Genomic DNA, 23,220 nt, shown 5'->3' with positions numbered 1-23,220 from the left:
TCGATGCGCGTAGCTCGGACCCCGAGGAGCCGCCAGCCGCGACGCCCCTTTCCTCTCGGCCGCGCCTCCCCGCTCCCCGCGGCTCCCTTCCCCTCCCCTCACGGCCCTGCCCCGCCCGCCGCCATTCGGGGCAGCCCGCCCGCCCGCCGCGCTGGAGCGGCGGCGTAGTCCCGTCCCCTCCCCTTCTCCATTGGCTGGCGGGCGCCCGCGCCTCTCTCTCATTGGCTGCGGCGGCCCGGCTCCCCCCCCTCCTCCCGGGCTGCGCCGCGCCCGCGGGCAGACCCGCGGCTGGCGGTCGGGCTGTCATGGTGGGCCGGCGGGGGGCGGCGGGCGCTGTGCTGTGAGGCGGGCGGCGGCGCCGCGGGGAGGTAACGGCGGCCCCGGGGGCGCCTCACGAGGCTCGGCGGGGCCCGGTGGGGTCAGGCGGGGAGGGATCCTGGGCTTGGGCGGCGGCCGGGAGCCGGGGGGAGCCGGAGGTTGCAGGTCCCTCGTCTCCCCGCCGCCATTTCGGGGCGCATCGCGGGAGTCCCGCCGTGGGGGGGGGGGGGGGGGGGGAGGCGTTGGTGGTCGCGACTCGCCGGTCGTGACTCGGCCGTCGCGACTCGTCTGTGTGCTCCACAGGTCGTCGGCAGGCCGCTGGGGGCCGGCGCGGAGCCTCCCCCCCCCCCCCCCCCCCATGTCCCGTTCGAGAGGAGGCGGCGGGCGGCGGGCGTGCCGCCAGTAGGCTCCTTGGTCGCCGGGCTCGGAGCCGAGGGGCGCAGGCTAGATGGATCTGAAGACCGCCGTGTTCAACGCAGCTCGCGATGGCAAGCTGCGGCTCCTCTCCAAGCTGCTGGCGAGCAAAACGAGGGAGGAGGTGGCCGTACTGGTGTCGGAGAAAACCAACGGGGCCACGCCGTTGCTGATGGCGGCCCGCTACGGTCACCTTGAGATGGTGGAGTACCTGCTGGAGCACTGTGCCGCGTCCATAGAGGTCGGCGGGTCGGTCAACTTCGATGGCGAGACCATCGAGGGAGCCCCGCCGCTGTGGGCAGCGTCGGCTGCCGGCCACCTGAAGGTGGTTCAGTGCCTGCTAGACCACGGTGCTTCTGTCAACAACACGACCCTGACGAACTCGACCCCGCTCCGAGCTGCCTGCTTCGACGGCCACCTGGAGATAGTGAAGTACCTGGTGGAGCACAAAGCAGACCTGGAGGTGTCGAACCGCCACGGGCATACGTGCTTGATGATTTCGTGCTACAAAGGCCACAAAGAAATTGCTCAGTATCTGCTTGAAAAAGGCGCTGATGTTAACAGAAAAAGTGTTAAAGGTAAGTTAATTGCTTTATTTTCAGGTAAGGTAAGTTAATTGTTATATTTTGTGGCAAAAAGGGGTAGAACTCCTCCTTTAGGAGGCTGTGAGGACCCAAAAATATTCTTCTAGTCTCATCATGTGGATGAGTAAGAGATGAAGTGTGTATTTAGCCATGTTTTTACTGTTTTTTTAGCATACTTCCTTGTTAACACTGGCTGTAACTTCTTTCTAAATTGATTAATTTTAAGCTTCAAATTCTTAAAAAGTCATACGAACATGGGAAAAGCTAATAAACTTTTGCTGTGTAAACATTTGTATGTTTGTGTTGTAATACAGTCCAATATATGAGCATATATGAGAATATATTCTTGTTTTCGTGCTGTTTCTTAAAACAAACAAGCTGTATTTAAAACTGGCTTATGCCACTAAGACTATAATGGGGAAAGACGCATAAAAAAGAAAAAATATTTTCTACTTTGGAAATGAATAACTACTTTGCTCTTCACCCACCTCTCCCTTCAAATTCTTGAATCCTTTAGGGCCCTTCTTCTTCCACGTCAAAACAAAAACATGTATTAGGATTAAAGAAATGAGGCTTCAGGTGACTATGACTACAACAGAAGGACTTCCAGGGTTGCACAGATCACGAAGGACATGTCCCTGACCCTGTTTTGCAATTATACTGTCAAAGTGACAATTTCTCTCACTTTGTTGTGATTGTAATTATGTGGGCTCCTTGGTTTAACCACTTTTTTTTTTAACATCTCGGACTCTTATGTGAATGTAATACTGGCCTAAAAAACATGCCAAGTATTTCAGGTTACAGTTAATTTTTAACTCACTGAGGCAGGATTGTGTTTCAGCAGTTTATTTTTTTTATATATGTTACTAATCTGTTAATACACCTTACTGTAGCATAATACTTTGTCTGTTTAAGGCTAAATTATATGTGTAACAGGTTAATATACAGTTAATTTATGTCAAAATTTACTTTGTTTCTAGATTATTATATGATACTGTTAAATGCCAAATGTGAGGGTGATCTCTTTGAAAAAGCTGCTCAGCTAAGTATGCTTTCTTTCAGCAAATCATCAGATATGCGGGGTTAATGTAAAGCAAGATAAACTACCGATTTGTCATAGAGGTGGGCAGAGCAAAATAAATCTTCCTTTGTAAGGATTTAAGTTTGCTTATGAATCATCATGGACTTGTGATAGGACAAAAATGTCATTTTTCTAGACAGGGTTCGTGGAATAACAAGCTAAGCATAAAATGTGCATCCTTTTTTAAATATATTCCTTCATATGATAGGTATGGGTAGAACAGAGCTGTTAAGTGTCTGATGTAACAGGAAAAAAAAAAATCTGTGGCTCTTTTTTCCTTTCATTTTGTGTCAGTAGAGTAGGCTTTAATTTACTTGTCCTTCTTATTTACTTTTCTACAGCATTAATTTTTTTTTTGCTTCTTTGCTTAAACACTGAAAGGCAGCTGTGCTTTCCTAAGGATTTTCTTATTGCTCTCAGTTTCTTTATTATCTTAATTCCTTCCTCTCTATGCTTATTTTAGTTTCTGGTGTGACTCACATTTTGAGCACATAACCAAAAGTTCCCAAGGTATAATCGATCCTTACTGATTAAAAATAAAGAAGTTGGATTGGATATGTTTTAGATCATTAAAATTCATTTTATATTTTGAACTGCAGAATGCACAAATGGATGTGTGTAAATAATACCTATTGGTCAGGTATGGTCTGCCTTTTTGTGTTTGGAAATCCTCTCTCACGTGACAGGAGCGTACTGTCTGATCTCTGAACTTATTTAATAAGCAGTGACAAGGTAGAGGAAGAGAGAAAGTAACTAGTGTAAAACCTGAAAGTGAATGTTAGCTGCGGAAAGACGAAGAACTGAGCCAAAGAGGGTAGCCTTAAATTTTACAGCGGTATGGGTGTTGTGGTGGCTGAGGCTCAACAGCTCACCTTCTGAACTTTGGTTTGCAAAAAATGCTCAGTAGCTGTTAGTTTCAAAATGAGTATTTCCATCAGGATTTGTTCTACATTATCATATTCCACCTCAAAGTCTCTGTGTTATTTTCATTTTTTGCTTCTTCCAGCTGTTCGTTAAAGAACAGGCAAAGCATAGGGGTGGTGTAGTAGGGAGGTAAAGAGAACTTGAGTGGTCTGCTTTTGAGTAGGAAAACTTGTTGCAGTCCCTGTATCTGAACTTTAGACAGGCTCTTTCCTGGGCCATTCACGGGGGAAAGCCTTTTTCTGTGAAAGAAGTAAAAGTTTTACATAGTAGAAATTTTTCAGCAATTAGAATTACAAAGCTCTTCATAGGAACAAAGCTATGCAGCTTTCGTAGAGGTAGGTTTGGAAAAGTGCTGTTGTGGGAGATAATTACAGATTGTTTTCCAGTTATTCTCAAAACCAGGAAAGAGTTTGAGCCATCCATTGTGTTTTTTACACCGGAATTTGATATTGTAAGATAGGATTTTATTCACATTTTCAAAACTGGGAAATGCTAGGGCTGGGAAAGATATAAAGACGTTTATGTTAGTAGTTCCAGGGAAACTTCAAAATACATTCAGATGAAAAAATAGGTATGGTCAAAGATTACTAAAAATCTGGATGACTGCTGAGGCAGGGTGTAAAAGATCAGTTGAAAAATCTAGTGAAATTCTAATTCTAAAATATGGGTAAAATCCTGCAACAGTGGTTAGGACTACTGAAATTCAGAACGCAAAGGCTCTTGAAGGAGAGTTGGGGAAGTGCGAAAGTACATCTAGGCTGTGATTAGGGCTTTCGTAAAGACTTCAGAGTCTGAGTCAGATAACAGGCTACAGTGAGGTGAGTTGTAGGTCTGGCGCTGTCTCTCAGGAGATGGTGTGGAAGAAGGCGGTAGCAGGTTGTTTGGGGTATGTAAGTGCAGTACTGGGAAAAATGGGCCATAGTTCGGTATTTAAAATATGAGCATTTTGTCAGCTTTGATCTGCTTTTGTGCAGATCTGACTCTCACAGTTGCCCGAAAGTTCTGTGAAGAATGTAGGCAACAAAAATGAAAACAAAAGATTAAGAAAAAAAAATAGGTTACACGAACCACACAAGCGAGGGGGGGAAAAGTCATAAGTGGGTTAAGAAGGGTAGTTTTTTCCTATTAGCACTGTGGGAAATAACAAATATATCTGCAGGTATCTTTTATTTTTCTTATTTTTTGTAAAAGCAAAAACAGCCAAAGCAACACTTCCCAAGTGAGTTAATTCAGCTTGATCTTCCTAATTCAGAGGCTTCTCAGAGATGTTATTCCTGTTTGGAGAAGCCATAAACTAAAAATAACAAATCTTAACAAGTTGTAATGGTATAAAATAATGTCTAAAACAGCTAACTATTATTAAAAAATTAAAAAAAACCTCGTACATCCTAAAGTTCTTAAAGCTCTTAAGTTGCTCTTAAAAGGAGGAACAACACGACTAATAAATACTACAGCAGCAGAAACCTGAGGTTTTTCTCCCGAGGAGGTGGAACCCTAGAGGTGACCCTCCTGGGTGAGGAGAGAACCTTCTGCGTTTTGCCTGCGTGCGGTTTTCTGTTCACCTGCATGGCAAATCTTGCCAGCAATCTGTAAGTTCAGTGCTGGCTTACCGTGTTAGGAAAAGTCCTCTGGATTGCTCAGTACAGAGTTTCACTGATGTTTCTGTGCGCAGTCGTCTTGAGGCCAGCAGGTCAGCACAGGGAGAAAAATGCTTACTGTTGTAATTCAGGTGGTAGCAGTCTTGGCCATGTCTTCAGACTACAGATTTGGGCTCTCTTGATGATATACATGGGGTTGTGTTTGTCAGAACTGGATTTTATATTTAAATCAAAGTATTTTGTAATTGCCCCCCAAAATTATTTTGCTTGCAGACCATTTTAAAGTGATCCTGTGTTTTTTGTCTGGAGTCAGAAGTACATAGGTCTTGCATTATGAATGTTGACTATGCACGTTTTGATAATCTGCATTATTCTTTACCCTCCTCTTCCAGGCCTGCTGCAATAATGTAGATTTGTTCCTTTCTTTTCTGGAGTTAACAAGTTGAATAATAGATAAGGTACACAAGCACCGATAGCCTGGATGGTCTTAATGGCACGGGGAATAAGGACTCTGGGAAAAGAGTATCTACTTGAAAGGGAGGTGTTTTTTTTTCTGAACATGGCTTGTAACTCTTTCCATTGCTCAGCCGCTTGGAATGTGGTCTCTGTCTTCAGCATCATATTCCTGTATTTAACGGATGGTCTTCGCTAACCTAGTCCCCCTCCTGTTGTTAGCAGACGCGTCTGCTAGCCAAAAGACTAGTTTTTCACCCTCCAAAATATTAGAAAATGCTGTAAGAACTGCTGGACAAGGCATTCCTTTAGGATCCTCTTGAGATCTGCACAGGAATGCTCAGTCAAAAGCACAGTTTCTTTGTCATTTATGGTCCTCCATACTACCATACCGTAGCAGTTGGAGGAAAGCATGCCTTCTGAAAATGCAAAATAACACTGCAATTCAAAATCTTGTTAAGTTATACTACATATAGCACATATTAGCATATATAGCGTATATTAGAATAGCTTTATAACATAGCATGAAGGATGAGGCTTGTTCGCTTTGCTTGCTCAGTTTGGGAACTACGGAAGCATACGGACCTCAGTCACTGCAGGTAGTTTATCAAGGTTATACACACAGCGGTGCTGTGACAAGGGCTACTGCTGTTTCCATGTTATTGTTCGTGTGGGAGACTGGAAAGCATAATGCTCAAGCCTCTTGAGAAGGAGAAAATCTTTTACAGAATTAGGCTAAGAAATACAGGGATTAGGTAGATTCCCACTTTTTGCTGTACGATCAGAGTGGTTTAGTACGCATTAAAAATAATTAATTTTCCCTTGCAGTAAACATTAAGGAGTCTGACAGGTTTGTTCTCTTCTGAGTTTTTTTTTTGTCTTGTATACTTGCCAAGATTCATTTTTTGGGGAAACAAAAGCTAAGCAAGGATCTCTTTTACTCACCGGGGAAAAGAAAAAAAAAAAGCCTTGTTCTAAAAGTGTCCTGTGCCTTTTTTTTCGTTATTATTTTGGTTGTTTTTTTTTCCTTTTTTTGGTTAATATTGCATGACACAGTGCACTGAATTTTGTGGATATTTTGTGTGTGATGGTATGTGAAATAACTTCAGTAAAAATGTCTGTAAATAAAATAAGATTAAATAAGGAAAGGGTTTAAACAAAAATCTTTTTTATTTCAACTAAAAAGGAGATTATGTTGAAATTAAACGGTTAAAAATGAGCTTTGTGTTGTTAATCTTAATAATACAAGTTATCCTGAAATAATTTTGTGAGCAAGGGGAGCAATTATTCTTTTACAGAACATAGAAAGTAGATTAAAGCTTGTTGAGGTTAGCAATGCTTTGCAATTTTTACTTGATTTCTTCATAAAGGGAAGACATACCTTCAGCTTTTCTTTGTTATGCTTACTGAGTGTAAAGATGTATAAGGGATTTCTTGTGCACTGTCCATGTTTGTATGTATGTATCAATACATATTAAAAAAACAAAAGTACAGCTGCTGAATGATTTAATTGCTTCCAGTACTGTGTTGAAAATCAGTGTTACATGAACAGCTTCACTTTTAAAAGAGTGATTAATTTTATCTGCAAGGCTGCTAAAATAGATGTATCTGACTAGTTTTACACACTGGTCAGTCACTCAAATCAAATCTTTTTTCTCTTCTATTTGATGTTGAACAGCTCAGTGTTTATTTTCAGGAACAGATCCCGGATATGAAATCAGACTGATAATAAATTTTACTACCCAGAAATCTGATCAGGCATTATTTATTTATTTATTAAATAAGGAAGTAATATTATATATATTAAAAACATAATAAAGAAGTGGAGGTACTTGATATTGTTTGCAAATCAAGTCAAATCACTTTGTGTAATTGCTGTTTTTTTTCTTTCATTGTTGTGTCACAAGCTACCAGTCTGTTTTGGGAATTACTTGTTTTGAAACAGAAAGACACAACCTCGTTGTAAATTTGAGTCCCCACCCCAATTAGCTTTTTGTAATACTGGAAGATTAGGTAATTAAATCTGGGATACATAGTAGTGATTGTGTAATGTTCATAATACTTTTAAAGAAGGACTATAACAAAAGAATGAAATGTGCAGCTATGGTGTCAACTGACCGTAACTTTTTCCCTTATCTGTTCTTGAAACATTTGGGAGAGCTGAAGGTGATGGTTATTCCCTTTTCATTTTGTTGCTCTTCTTAATTAGAGCAAGTTATTAGGTAATGTGAATAGTGATTTTTTTTAATACAGATAGAAACAGCTTGTAAACAGTATTAGCTATGCAGTATCCTGGCATTCAATTCCTAGCAGAGAAGTACCATGCCTACTGTAACATTGCCAGTCCAATTTCATTCCTATGCAAGAATGATGCTGATTATTAAGCAGCATGAAAGGCTCAGTCTTCTATATGTGATCAAATTCCCGCAGATTATTTCAGAATGGAAAATAGTTTAACAAAATTTAATTCTTTTTTGAGTTATTCATGCACAATTAAAAAGCAACAAACAACAATAAAGAAAACCCACAACAAAACCACATAACAAAGATGTTGGTCAAATTCAAGTTATTTGTCCCTTAGAAAAATACTTATCAGAGAATGACTTTCAAATAACTTTCTTACTTTCAATCTTTTTCCTTTTTAATACAGCAGTAGATACATTACAAAAGTTATGGCTTCTGAAATGCATAGATAATGTTTAGCCACTGTTTATTCCTGTAACTGTAAACCAGATAGTGTTTCTGAAATGGATGAAATTTTTAAATTCATAATAATGGTTAATTTATTTGAACTGTTCAACTCCTGGGCAGTATCTGGAACATAGAAGTAATATCTTTAAGGCCACTGCAACATCTCTCAAATACTGCAGTGTTTCGTTCCTACTGCTGTATTTACACCATCCAGTCAAACTAAGTGAGGTGCAGCGGCTAAAAATTAGTGGTGATGGTCTTCCTTTTTCAGTCTTCACATTGTTAGAAATAGTTCTGGTCTCCAAGGGCTACTGCAGTGTAAGTAGCTAGAAAAAATTACCCTAATTCTGGTAACGCTGTCAGTAACTACTGTTTAAGTCAATTGTAATACTAAGAAATTAATTTATTTTTTTTAATGAAGGACAGTCCGATTGGAAAGAGTGATGAAGTTCTTGGGGTTCTAGGCATACTCCCACATGTCCTGCAAGGCTGCGCTGTAAGTTAGTGACATACTAAGTTGTTGGATTGGACCTGAATTTACCCAGACAATGGCTAAGCTTAATGTGTGTGGGTTTTTGCAGTATTAATGTGTCATAGCATATAAGCCTGGCAACTGGTAAGAGTTTCAAGAGTTTATATGGTGATGGATCTGCAATGTGTGGTATGAATAGCTACCATGGATTCAATTGTCAAAGCCAGCAAAGTGTATTAATAGTCGAAGCAATTGTAAGAACTCCAGTGATGCTCTGGCATTTTGCCTGATCTGTCTTTAACATACTTCTGTGTTACGACTTTTTTTAATTTCCTAAAAATGTTGACCTCAAGGTAGAAAACGGGTGCCAATTTCAGTGTTCTGGAGCTCTGCTGTGAAGGATGGGATGTGGACTTGAACACACCTTGAAACGGCCGTATTAGCTGGCGGCTCAGCCAGCACCCAGACCTGTCTGGCTTTGCTGCCGTCACAAAGCTCAGAAGTGCCGACAACCCAGGGAGCAGCAGTTTGGGTGCTGTAGTTGCGTTTTATCTGGATTTCCCCAGCACAGCAAGAATAATTGCATAACGTGTGTATTTTGGCAAGTTCCTCTTGTGTGTTTGTCTGCTTGTGACCTCATTCCATCTTGGGAATTTAAAGGTCTCATGGCTGTCAATATTGAGGTATAGAGGTACAGAGAGAGGGGATTACATTTGATAAACTACATGTGCCAAACTTTTAATCTATCTGAATTTGGAAAAAATCTGTTCTTGTTGTTGAAATCTTTATTAGTCTTGGTAGAGGCTGTAGTGTGAGCAAACCAGTACTGACTTAACACTCTCCATTACTGACAATAATTGCCTAAGGTATTAACATTTGAAAATCACTTGCCGCTGTATGACCTGAATTTAGTTTCACGAGTCTTGATCTAGTAGATAATTTCAGGTGCCACTTTGTGTTGGGTGTCATCCTCTGTTTACTTTTTAAGAAGTGATAGTAAAATAATTGGCAGCTATTGCAAAATTTATCGGGAAAATAATATTTCGCAAGTTAAGTTCACTGTATGAAATAATTTGATATTTTCCTTTGTTTGTTGGGTTTTTTTGTTTGTTTTGTTTGGAACTTGCACTTAATACTGGTTGACTGATAAAATATGTCTGTAGTTGTCTTTCTGCTATAACTGCAAAAAAACTATTTAATTTCAGCTTTTGAAAATAGCAATTTGCACATCTTTTGTCTGTGTTTGATTAGTGTGGCAGGTAAAGTATCTGGTGTGTTTGAATCAAGACTGTCTTGAATAGCTACTGTTCCTCCTTTTCACTGTTATAGTTACTGCGAATGGGAGCAACAAAGAGGTCTTAAAATGTGCTGTTAGTCCTTCCTCAGATGATACACAAACCAGTCAGAGGAAGAAGCAGCAGACTGATTTACATGTAAAGCTTTGAGAAAGTTTTTGTGGATAGCAGAAGTATGTTTAGATTAAAGTGTTCTAATGGGTACACAGACCTTGGCCTCAGTTCCCCCACTAGGACCTCAGTCACACCCTCCTGCTTTTTACCTATCTGTCACTTGTCAAAAAAGTGTTCAATAAATATATTCTTGTCTTGGGGGCATATCAACAGATAAAAGCGGACTCCTACACAGTAAGCTCTAACTCAAAAGAAAGAACACAAGTTCACATTGTGAATCTAAAGTATCTGGTTCTGCTTGTGAATGAGGACAATCATCGTGGTTTGAGCAGATACTTCTCAATTTTGCTTTTGTGGGATTTTTCTTCATACTTTATATCCTCTTACTGTGTCCAGTTGGGGAAAAAAAAAAGGGGGGGGGGGGGCTACGAAGTCACAAACTAGAAAACTAGAAGATGTTAACGTTATTTGTATAGATCTACAGGAGGTTCCTAGAATTGAAATGGGAAAGGAAGATAACTACTTCTGAAATGTATTTCGTAACTATGAATCTTTTTTTCTTATATATAGAGACATACATGTACTGACTTCAAATGTTCTGTATTTGAATTTATTGTATTTAAGACAGCAGAAAGATGTGCTAGTAGAAAGCAAAATGGAGGTAAAACTCCATTTAGTTTGTCTACATACAGCGTTCAGCTCTTCAGACAGATTTCAGACATGCTTTTAGTTTGTTTCATTGGCTGTGTAATAAGAAGAATGAATTGCACATTGTAGAGATCAGATCCCAGGAAAAAAAAAGGTATCTATGAAGGTAAACTAAGCTGTTGAGATTAGTAAGCTATGAATCTCCAAATACAAACTTTCCCAAACATTGGCTGAAGATTTCAAGAATTTATTTCCTAACTTGCTATAGTTATGTTGTAGATCTAGAAACAGCAAAGCTCACTGCAAATCACTGTCTTGTTAGCATAAAAAAGCCTGCCAAAAATGCAAATACGGAAGTTTTAGCAAACCTTCCTTTCAGTTTTTAAAGGCAAAATGACTATAAATGGACAGACAGCCTTTGCATAAGGTCTCGTTTGAGAATATAGAAACTTGCTGGCAGTGTAACAGAAATGGATGGTCTGATAACCAGTTAACTAGGATTTTGCAGTGCTGATGATATAAGAAAAATTGATGGAGGGGGTGGTGGGTGTTTACACAAGCCTTCTGTTAATTATTTCTTGTTGATTTAGTGGGAGGTTGAAAAGTTCGTAAGCCCGAATCTGTAGTACATATAATATGTATAAACAACAAGGTGGGTTGCAATTATGTGGTTTAAGAACAACTAGTGGCGTGAGGCTTTATGTTGGGAGAGGACTGGGAGAGCTTGTTATCCATCTTCTTCTCTTCTTTTCCAGTGAAGTGCTCATATTTGAAACAGAGCAAAATTTTCATCTATTTGAATCATAATAGCTAAATATTTAACTGTTGTGCCTGATGTTTTCTTTCTAATTTGCTGTGTACGTGATTTTCAATGAAGTGGCTTTAGTGCTTGCAAGAAATCCCAACACAGTGTTAGTACTGGAGTGCCTTTAAATTAGAGAATATGCAATGACAGGCTTACGAAGAATAATCTGAATGTAAATAAGACACAAGATAGATGCCTGCATGTTGTGCTGAAGACATTTTTTTCTTCTTGTTGAGTTAGCCCAGCTTTAATTTTCATGCAGATCACATTTTTAATTATGTCTGGAGATACGGAGGAAGGAAATTTGATGAGGGGAGAAGGGAAAATACAACATGGAGATTAGCAAATTTAGGTTTCTGTTTCATATTTGAAAGCAGATTAAAAAAATCTCGTATGTAAGGGAGGATTCTGTTTTTACTCTGTGGTTTGTTTGTTTTTTTTGGAATAATGAGACAAAAAGGATCTTAAGAGCTGTTTAAATCTTTCAGGCAATAATATCAAACACTTTTATCTGTTTAACTGGCTTGTAGCCTTGGTATTTTAGTCAATCTTAAATATTTTAACTTTTCATTTAAGCCTTTCATAGTCTGTAGATGTCAAAGCATTTTTTTTTAACTCTTAACGTGGCTGGATTTAGGCTATAATTTAATTGTTTGTGTAATTGATTTTTTTTCTCTTGCTAGGAAACACCGCATTACACGATTGTGCAGAATCTGGAAGTTTGGAGATAATGAAGATGCTTCTCAAGTATTGTGCTAAAATGGAAAAGGATGGTTATGGAATGACTCCCTTGCTGTCAGCTAGTGTGACAGGCCACACGAATATTGTGGACTTTCTGACCCAGCACGTACAGACCAGTAAGGCTGAATGCATAAATGCTCTGGAACTTCTAGGAGCAACGTTTGTGGACAAAAAGAGAGATCTGCTTGGTGCTTTGAAATACTGGAAGCGAGCTATGGAGATGAGATACAGTGACAGGACTAATATCCTGAGCAAACCTGTGCCACAAACACTAATTATGGCCTATGATTATGCTAAAGAGGTGAATAGCTCAGAAGAGCTAGAAAATCTTATTGCAGACCCTGACGAAATGAGAATGCAGGCACTATTGATTAGAGAACGTATTCTTGGCCCTTCTCACCCAGATACATCCTACTATATTAGGTACAGAGGTGCTGTCTATGCAGACTCTGGAAACTTTAAGCGTTGCATCAACTTATGGAAATACGCTTTGGACATGCAGCAGAACAATTTAGATCCGCTGAGCCCTATGACGGCCAGCAGTTTGCTGTCATTTGCTGAGCTTTTCTCCTTCATGCTGCAGGATAGGGCAAAAGGCCTACTGGGCACTACTGTTACATTTGATGATCTGATGGGCATACTGTGCAAAAGCGTTCTAGAAATAGAGCGGGCCATGAAACAAACCCAGTGTCCTCCTGATCCAATACAGTTGAACAAAGCCCTATCCATTATTTTGCATTTAATCTGCTTGTTGGAGAAAGTACCTTGCAGCTCAGAACAGGAGTATTTTAAGAAACAGACTATTTACAAGTTTCTTAAGCTTCAGCCTAGAGGGAAAAATAACTTCAGTCCGCTTCACCTTGCTGTTGACAATAATACTACATGTGTGGGTCGCTACCCAGTTTGTAAATTCCCTTCTCTACAAGTTACTGCTATCCTGGTGGAATGTGGTGCTGATGTAAATGTCAGAGACTCTGATAACAACAGTCCGTTACACATTGCTGCACTGAACAACCATCCAGACATCATGAATATTCTCATCAAGTCAGGTTCACACTTCGATGCCACAAACTCACATAAACAAACTGCCAGCGATTTGCTGGATGAGAAGGAAATAGCAAAAAATTTAATCCAGCCCATAAATCATACTACTTTGCAGTGTCTGGCTGCTCGTGTTATAGCGAATCATAACATATACTACACAGGCCACATCCCTGAAAAACTAGAGGACTTTGTTTTGCTCCACAGATGATAGCACGGAGCCCCAGAATACTGTTTTTGAAGCACGATTTGGTGACTGTGTTTTCCTTGAGCACTGTTGTGGTACACCAGCGTTCCCTTAGCTTGCTTCATCTTGCTTTCATTGGCTAAAGTGTTGTTAGCATCATATCTGCAGAGTTGGTTACCCAGTATTTAATATATGCCATATAATATATTTTGTGGGTTAATTAGAAATGTAATGCCATATTTAGACTCTTAAAATTGTCTGCCAAAGGCTTGTCTATTCTGGTCTTATTTGCCTGTTGGGTGTTTGGGACTGAGTTGAGTATTTTCCACTGATGTCTTTATACTATAACTGTTATGTGGATTTTATACAGTTGGAAGGTCATCTTTTTTTGGTTTTGCTTGAGCATTTCTACTCTACTCTATTCTTTTTCTATGGACTCATTGCTAAACTGTTGAAGTTGGATGGACTTGTTAACATTTGCAACTACCATAAGTGCTTTTATCTTCTCTATGCACTGGCTTAATCATGACTGTTGTGTGTGAGCATATTTCTATGCAGCAGTTGGCCAATTTTGACCTAAATGTCAGTTTCGTTTTGCAGTTTGTTTGGACCTCTTTTTGAGAATGCTGTCTTCATAGCATGACAAATTTTGGAGCTGCTTACCAGTTCTCCAAACTTGGGTTTGACTTTTTTGAGTGCTGTTCCTGAGGTTGCTTTCCTCTTGATCCTCTGGAAATTTGTACTAAATTTGGGAGAAGAAAATCCCTTTTTCTCTTGGTAATCCACTTGAATTTTAAATCTGAAAATCGTTCTGTTGCATCGTGCAGTTAGGGGAAGAGTCCTCGCTATGTACAACTGACACCTTCCCCTTTGCACTAATGTCTTGCTTGTGCTGGTTATGTGACTAGATGTGAAGTTTGCTCAAAGTTAAACCTCAAACTTAATGATACACTTTAATGAGAAGTAGATCAAACGTATGCTGTAGTTTAAATTTACAAATCAACTTTAGCTACAAAAGAAACTAAAGCATGTTGGTGGCATGATGCTTTTCAGTCCAGATCTAGACATCATCTAATATAATTATAACATAATAAGTGGCTGTACGCCAGGGTATTGGAAGTTCTATAGAAGTGTCCCTTTTTCTTCATTTTTAAATATCTTTATAAATATTTGCATGGATTTTATGTCTCTACTGTGTCAGCTGTACTTAAAGAAAACCTGAAGTTCTGTTGTGTATATAGCTCCCGATTAAAGTACCTATTTTTATAATATTTGCACAACAGCTTAGCTTTTACAACAGAAAGGGCTCTTTTGACTTGATAAGAAATCTATAACTGAAGATCATAAACGTGAGTGCGATTCAGGTAATTCATACAATTCAGCACTTTACTGTTGATTAATAGCAGAATATATAATGGCACATTAGCCCTGCAACTGTCTTAAAGTCAAATTCAGTTCTGTTGAGTAGAATACAGTTTACTTGCAAGGTTAGTGGCCTAGCATATTGGATATTGTTGACTTGAGGTGTCATCTCAATGGTAGGTAGTAAGCGTATCTATGGGTTTCTTGCTCCAGAAATTCAGCAAGTTGGTTTAGGCTTTTGTCAGTTTTATATATTTAAAAGCCAAATTAATTAGATAAAGGTGAAGCTGTTATAGGAGGGCCATTTTCAATTTTTATTTCTAATTTGATGTTGGAACATTTTTGTCTTTTGTGATTTAGGTTGAGGAGGAATATATCTTGAGTGCATCTGAGAATTGTTTCTTGCTGTTCCTTGTTTTTTGGCTGTTTCAGGGTTCCTATTAGTGTTCCTATTAGTTTAGCTGTTCTTGAGGAACATACTGGGATGGTTTTAAACAAAGCTATGTTGAAAGTTCTGTCGCTGTATTGCCACTTTCAGACTGTATTTTGAAGCATCTTTCACATGTGTGTCCCATGCCATGTGTACATCGTAAGAAATTCTGAGAACGAGGAAATCCTGTTTCTCTTGCAAATAAGCAGCCATAAATTTCTATTCAATTGGCTGGATTTTTCTGATTCCTTACAATTAAAACATGCCACCTATGTTGTCATTTGTAAGAACAGTAGTTTGATTTTTATATTCCTTATTTTCTAATTTCCTATGCTTCTCTATTACTTTGTAAGCAGGGGTAATTAAGAAATCATGCCACAGTAGAAATGGCCCACATTAAAGCAGTTCACAAAAATACTTCTCTTTCTATAGGTCAAAGAAAAAGGAATTTTTAGATCTTCAGAGCTTTATACTCTGGAGTCTGTTTGCTCCTTAGTGGTTTTAGTTTAAATTTCTATCTTTATAACTGTCTAATATCCTGTTTAAAATTAGTTACTTGGACATTGAGTCCAGAAATATAACCTAAAAATTGTTAATTGTTAGCAAATCTTTGAGTGGAAAACATTTTCAGGAGAAAGCATATCACTATTAAAAATACATAAATCTAGTGAAAATTGTTAAGTCTTACGGGGAGGGCCTATTCTGTTAACTGTTTGCTTTTCTTCTAACAACTAACACATAATAGAAGTACTGATTTATTGTATGTAGTTCTGTCTAAGTATCTACCAGCATGCATCAATCTTGAGGTGTATCACATCCATTCAGAAGTTAATTTTTCACAGTATTGAGGCTGTTTGCTGAACTCTTAAGTGGCGGTTTTGTCAGATGCTCAGACTTAGGTCTCCAGGTGGATGAGTTCATGCATTTAATTCCATTTCCATAGCCCCGTATGCTTATGTTACTCTCTAACTTTTTACTTCATTTTAAAAGAAATCAGTACAGAGCCTGTGTTGGGTAATATGCTGGGGATTAGTTCAGGATTTGCTGTTCGGGAGGGTGGGTCAGGACAGCAGCCCCTGTCTGAGACGCCTCTGCCTCTGTGGCCAGTGCTAATGGGTAATAACAGATTTGCCCCCACAGGCCTTGTTTCAGCCCGGTGTTGTCTCCAGTTCAGTAGTAGATAACAGTTTCATGGACCAGATTTTTTTGTTTGTTTTATTTTAACTCTTGTTACTTGTTCAGAGGTGGCCGTTAAGATGTTTTCAGTGAAACATGCTGATATTAAATACAGTGGTACTGCTAGCTGAACTCACTGTGGTCAGGACAAGGAACTAAAGAGCACTCAGAACACAAATAATCTTTGTCATATTTTTAACTTTCTTTTCTTTGTATTTGGGCTTTTCTGTGATGAAACGCGCTTTTTCTGAGCTACCAACACACAAACACATTGAGAACACTGTGGAAAAAATTGTATGGCCTGCAGAGGTGAAACAGGTTTTAAAATCGATTAAACAGTTTACAAGTGTGGTTCCCTAAATACAATGATACCTCCTTGCTTGTTGAGACCTCTTAAGGTGCATTTGGGGATTGGAAGGAGGGTATGGGGATAAAAATACTAATTTTTTGTCCAATCATCTTGGACTTCAACTGAAATACTTCAGCCAGGTAGATGGAGAGTACTCTAATAAAAAATAAATGCTGTTCCTACCAAATCCTAGAGTTCTCTTCCTGTTTTTTTATCACTTACTCTGGTAACAAGGTTCGAGTTGCCTGCTGTATCTGTTCTGTTTGTTAAGTGTGGGGTAATGGCACTTTCTGAAATGGAAGGCAACAGTGTGGTTCGTTTTCCATATATACTTCACAGCAGTCCCTGGATATGAAGTAATTTTGTACATTTCTGTAGTTCTCAAACAGTTCTCTTTTAACAAATGTTTTGCAACTGGTTAAAATTAAACTCTTTCCATCTTTACCAAACACTAAATAAAAAAAAAAATCACTTTAAAAAAAAGGAATAGGATGCCATAGCAAAATCCTTACAAATGTATTTAAAAATTGTTAAAAACCTTTCTAGGAAAAACGTGCCTCTCCTCACTTTTATATCAACTGCCAGGTGGTAGTGGCAAGATATAACTACTGTTGAAAGAGCTTCCTCAAGCTTTGAAATATACAGAGTGAAATGCATGCTATGCTCTAAAATGTTCACAAATATGACTGCATAGAATTAACACTAATTTCAATCTTTTGTGACTGCAATAAAGTCAAGTGGTATTTAATGTTTCAAAGTAATTTTGAGGAAATTAATGGGAGACCTACTAGACTGTCCTTACTGTTGAACCCTCAGTGAGGGCAGAATGAAGAGTTACTGTTCGTTTGGTTTTAACTAATTTTGTTTGTGTTCCATTCTACCACAAATCTACCACAAATTTCCTGTGCAGGGCTAGCTCCATGTATGGAAATATTGCAGTTAATTTTCTACGTTAAGTAATTTAGCTTTAACAGTAATGTTAAAAAGGAGTAACAACCATATTTCTCTGCTCATACTCCCTTTAGGCTCCAAATGCAGATTATATTAAAATGTTTTGGAGAACACCTGTCTGAGTCTATACATCTGTTTTCTTTAGGGTTACTCAATACTGGTTGATGAGCCTTTTTGCATTGAGTATGAATAATTAAATGTCAATGCTGCAGCTTTAGACTTCAGTTGTCACATCATCAGGAATTATACCTAAAGCAAAATTCAATGTTTAATTCTCTTTCTTACTGTGAAATGGTGATCCACCCAAACCTTGAAGTTCTGGTAATTGGTAGTGGTGAGGAAAAGGCTTAAATTGAATGACACACAATTTCTATATATCTGTAGAAATTATCTAAGCCAGTTGCTAGAAAGTGCAGTTAGTCATGCTATTAACTCCATGAAAATGGTAGTGTTAGCTTATAGCATATGAGTAACTTGCCAGACTTTGTTATAAATGAACAACAGACACACTTTTTCAAGAAAGTTGAACAAATTGATTTTATTCAAGCTTGTGAAGTGTCTTCCCTATTGCTTGCACCATTTAAAAAAAAAAAAAGTAGAGAAATTGTGTTCTCAGCCGTGGAGTACTCTATGAGAAGATCCTTATTAAGAGGAAATAAAGAATGGATGACTTTGAAGAGCATTGCCATCGTAATTTCAAAAGGTCTGTATAGGCACAGTTGTCGTAATCCTATCCTTAAAGACATTGTACACTTCATTTCAGAGAGCCAAAACTTTAGTTTTAGGCCTAGTCAGTAACAAACATCATCACAAAAATGATGATCTGGATGAGAAAAGCTGATCCAGAGCTTTCACAATAACACACTTGTTTCACGGATGGCTTAATGAGTTGAATATAGATTCTCTTAATTAGGAAAGGGGAAAACCAGAAAGGATCATTCATATTGTTATTCATCCCTCTGCAGTTGCAGATGATCTTAAATGTTTCATCTAGGAGTGGTGCTGGCCACCCTAGCTCTATACCCATACAAAATGCTTGTTGTCAGTAATGTATGCTGGCTGTCAGTGAAAGACCAAGATTCGTAGTACAAAGCAGCACAGAAAGAGGGCAAAAGAGGCCAAGCATATGGGATATTACTCTGCCAAAAGCAATGTATTTGTTTTTTTTTCCTCCCACATAATATTCAGAGGGCCATACACCATGCACAGTGGAAAACAAGAATCCCTTACCACCACTACCACCCCCAAAAAACTTACCTTGCTGTTGCTCTCTGACACTCAGAAAAGAAATGGGAGACAGAGTTGATGGGAGTGGACATAGTTATGGACAAAGATGTTGTTATGCACACAGGAGGAAAAGAAAATTACTTTCTGACTCCTGCAAGTGCCCGCCAGAAGTGTAAGGCTGTGATGTTAATGGAAACCATGTCTCTCACGAGGCTGTAAGAAATGCTGTTTCTTCTCTGAAGTTCAAAGGGTTCCTTCAGTCACATCTCCTGAAGATTTATCAAGTTGTAAGTTCCTTGCCAAATTTCTCTTTAGAAGTCTATTTGGAACTCCAGTCTTCCAATACTGATGAACTTAATTCCCATTCAATATTTTCAGCTTTGTATGCTTGATCCTTTAATGGTTTCAGCACTTCTTTATCCTTCATACATATACAATTATCCTCTTAACCTTCAGGTGATAAGGCAAAAAAAGAAAAGTCACATACACAGAACCAAGCTTTCTTAACTGTAAGGATGAGGGATGACCAAAGAACAGGAAATAATTCAGTTGACTAAACCAACCTTTTAATGGTTTAGTTCTTCCTTTTCCCTTCCATTGCTTGTATATTGTATGTATACTAAAAACAAACAAAAAAGTTTTGCAACTGAGCATGCAATTTAACTTCCCAAGTCTTTCCTCTTTTATGGTAAACATAGAAAATAATTTTCTCTTGAAAAATCATATTGTCCTGTTCCAGTTTTTATTAGATACTTTTCTGCTTGTTTGCTTGACATAAAACATTATCCTAACAAAAGTGAAGCAAAACGTTCAGTGGATGATCCACGGGGACTATTGCTGTTTTCCTTCTCTTTCTTCTCACTCGTGTGGCTACCAGACTTTACTATTTATTTTAAATTTCTTGCAACTTTGTTAGCTGTAATCTGGTAAATCTTATTTTTTGCCAACCTGTAAGATTGAGTTCTATCGGACTCAGTGCTGTTCTGTTTTTCTGGCTTCATTAAGGGAAATATGCAGCTTTGCTAAGGGAAATACAAAGCCTTATTTATCATTCTTCTTTCTTCACACTTAATGTGTGATTTCCAGGGAGCTGGAAAAAAAAATAAATCAGGACCTACTGTCAAATAAAAAACATCCTCTGAGAGAGATGCTCAGTGCGTCGCTAAATCAGGAGTGCATATGGCTTATTTCAGACCTGCCTCGTGTTAAGCTCAGAGCCGAACAACAGCTCATCCCACATCATGCTGGGACCAGCGTTGATGCCATGGTTCAGGTTAGGAGCATGCTTTTGAAGTGAGGCTCCTGACCGTCCTCGCTTGGTGTGTTTTGGTTCATATCACAGAGTTGTCTCAGTCCCTGACCTGGATTCCTTTTGAATGAAACTAAGCTGAAAGATGCTCTTCAAAAGCTTACGTAACAGGCTCTGACCCCTAATGGGTGTTCGCTTCACGAGACTAAACAGTAAGTTGTTATGAATAAACCCTTTTTCCTCTCTTTTCCACTCCTTTACCCCAAAAGTATGCAGTATAGACTCAGTCCTTGGCACCAACTCCTCTGCTCTAAAGATCTGCTCCTTGCCAGTTCAGATGTGGCCACAGTTTTGTTTCCCTTCCTGTGTTAAACGTAAGATGACACACACACTCTTTTTTTTTTTCCCTCTTCCTCGTAAGTGGTTACTACCTCTCCAAAGTAACACCTCGCAATTTGCGTTACACTTTGAGCTGGAAAATGAAAATGAGATAATGTACCTGATTGCTAAAGTGGATCTACCACATCATTAGCTGCTGGAAAATGAATCAGCCGTGCTCTACGTGTCCCTGATACTTCCCTCCTGACAGCAGGACTGACCTTAGTACAAATGCTGCCATTCTGATGTAAAGACATATTTGCTCCATTACTGAAACGCAGAAACTAAGGCACAGACTCAGTGCCATCTCAAAGAGACCTCTGGAAGTTTGTGCTGTAGCAAGGAGCAGGGCTTGGGTTATCTGGCTCCAGGGATGCTGATTTTGAGATTCTTTGCTCCCGGTATACTGTGACCTTGGTAATTTCATATATGAAGAGTCCGCTTTAAGAAAATACCACTGAAAATTTCTTTTCTGTTTCTGTAGCTTCCTTTCTTAGGGAAATGAGGCTGATGTTGGTGCACAGCCGTACTATATGTGTCTGTCCTTCCACAGTAATTTTTGACCATGTTGGGCCAGTTTAATACATCCAGCAGAAATAAAGCAGTCTTGGAGATGATGCTTGTCTGTAGTTTTCTCCACAGACTGGGCAGAAGGCAGGGACCCAAATAGCAATTTCCGCTGAAGTAGAAGGATCAGCACGAGCTTGCCTCTTACTAGGTGTGAGGCAGTCTGCTTAGGGTTAGATTACTTGCAACCACGGAAAAAGGGCTCGATCACATCCTATGCTTTATTAGCCAGCAGCAGCTCTAGCGGCTAGTCAGGACACGTAACATATTTATTATGTCATATATCATACAGTTCTTCCACCTGCCCACCAAGGTGGTAGCATCTGACCAATGGATTGTCCTGGTTTTTAGTTTCTCTCTCATCGCTCAACATGCTGAACCCTTACAGTTAACTGTAATTTCTTTGTGGCACAGAATACACAGGAAAACAGACTAAGATGCACGAAACGAGAAATTCTAGAGCCATCTCTGGCTGTATACTGGTTGTTTCACTAAATCAAATCAGTGTTGCCTACATGCCAAATCTGCTTGCAATTAACTCTGTTGAGAGGTGGTAATTGCCTGCCAGGAGGGCTGGGGGAAGCAGTGACTCCAGTTTCGGCTGCAGGGGTGCTGGCCTTGTTCGCCTCCTGGTTTCTGTGACCTTGGTGCGTGTTATGAGCAGGGCCAGGCTGCACAATCGCACTCTTGCAAAACCCTGCATTTCAAGATGGTAACTATTGTTTTAAAAAGCTTAATGCTACACGAAATGAATACTGGAGACGGAAATGTGAATCTGCTGGAAAGCAGTTCTGTGGGAAAATAGATCTGGCGCTTGTGAAATGTTACCCTCTAAGGTCTGCTCTGTCCTGTGTCTCTGGCAGGAAATTTTTTCCCAGTCCTGCTGAGATCCCCAGCTCTGTGCACACCTGGGGTGAGCTTCCCAGCTCTGCTGGGCTTCCTTTGCTCAGCCATGCTCTTCCAACAGTGGCTTCTCGCCCGATGCAGCTGGTACCAGTGGCCAAAGCGGGTGTCCCCTCTGCCAGCAATGCCCAGGGAGGCCTGGTGCTGAGGCTGAGCTGCGGTGCCTGTCCAAAAACACTTGTTCCGCTCTTGCTCCATCCCTCGCGACCCTTTTCTAGCCATGCCGTGGTTGTTTCCTGTTCCAGGGAGGCTCCTGGGCCCCGCTCACTGTCTGCTGCAGTCGCAGCTCCCTCGAGCCTGTGTTGAAAAAGGGAGCACTTGGGAAGGCTTTGCCCTTGCCAGGCCTTAAGCAGCAGGCCCTTGCCAGGCCTGGCTCTTCAAGGGAGGTAAGGCTGCTACACCACTGCTTGGTCTCCTCCACAATGTGGGATTTGGGCTCCATAAATTGCTGCACGTGGTATATTTTGTCTCATGTGAGGCTGTGGATGCGTACAGAGCAGTTGCTGGCGTAAGCTGTGGCGATTCTGTAAGCAAATCTTGTCCTAAAGTCAGTCATGTTGGATTTCTTCCCATGCAGAAGGTATGTAAAACTTTGCCTCTGATTAAACATGAGGTCCTACACTTACAAACTTGCTGATTTTGCACTTTGTGGCTTCTGAAAAGCTGCCTTAAAAATGTGTCATTCTCTCAGTCTCTCCGTCCCACTATTTTATCCACCAGGTCGCTGCTTCATGAACCTGTTTTACCCTCCTGTGCTGTGGAAATATGTGCTAACACTAGACATGTGACACTGCATGTGTTTCCTCTCAAGGCGTGTGCTGACACCACCAAGCTGGGAAGTGCATTCCTGGTGCCTTGACCATGTGTGCTCTGCCTGGCTCTGTCTTGCCATGAACAAGGTGAGGGTCACCTACCACAGGGGATAATTCCTAGCAGGCTCAAGAAAGTGTCTTAAAAATAGGTGATTATGAAAATCTGTAAGTGATTACTGGAGAAACACATATTAATAACCAGAATTAAATATGGAAATGTTTAAAGAAACATTTAATGTTTAAAGATACAGAAAAAAAAGGAGGCTGGACATAAATAATTCCAGAAAATGAAACACCGAGCGTGCTAGGGTTGCATCTTGGGACAAAGAACAACGTCTTGGGACAACAGGCACCTGCTGGTGGGACTGGAGAAGCAAGTAAATTCACTTCTGTCTGAGCCCTGACCCTGTTCACACCCAGACTGAGTGCTCACTTCGTTGTGGCTGGATA

General features: G+C 40.0%; 1 protein-coding gene across 2 annotated transcripts; it reads left to right on the top strand.

Moving 5' to 3' along the window:
* Nucleotides 1–327: 327 nt before the first annotated feature.
* On the top strand, nucleotides 328–16,870 carry FEM1C (fem-1 homolog C). 2 transcript variants are annotated; one of them, XM_040541260.1, is made up of 3 exons: nucleotides 328–368; nucleotides 622–1,310; nucleotides 12,081–16,870. In XM_040541260.1, the coding sequence occupies exons 2-3, from the start codon at nucleotides 767–769 to the stop codon at nucleotides 13,388–13,390; spliced, it is 1,854 nt and encodes a 617-aa protein (XP_040397194.1). In that variant the 5' UTR covers nucleotides 328–368; nucleotides 622–766; the 3' UTR covers nucleotides 13,391–16,870. The 2 variants fall into 2 exon arrangements, with proteins under 2 accessions (XP_040397194.1, XP_040397193.1); XM_040541259.1 differs by lacking the exon at nucleotides 328–368 and having other exon boundaries at nucleotides 618–1,310.
* Nucleotides 16,871–23,220: the final 6,350 nt, after the last annotated feature.

This window comes from Cygnus olor, chromosome Z (genome assembly GCF_009769625.2).
Source record: "Cygnus olor isolate bCygOlo1 chromosome Z, bCygOlo1.pri.v2, whole genome shotgun sequence".
NCBI lineage: Eukaryota > Metazoa > Chordata > Aves > Anseriformes > Anatidae > Cygnus > Cygnus olor.
The sequence above is the reverse complement of the archived record's forward strand: the minus strand, read 5'-3'. Positions and strand labels throughout refer to the sequence as shown.

Excerpts from the sequence above, each read along its gene's own strand:
- FEM1C (XM_040541260.1), top strand. The coding sequence starts at position 767 with ATGGATCTGAAGACCGCCGTGTTCAACGCAGCTCGCGATGGCAAGCTG. Across the intron at positions 1,311-12,080 it reads TAACAGAAAAAGTGTTAAAG|GAAACACCGCATTACACGAT; the intron begins GTAAGTTAATTG and ends TTCTCTTGCTAG.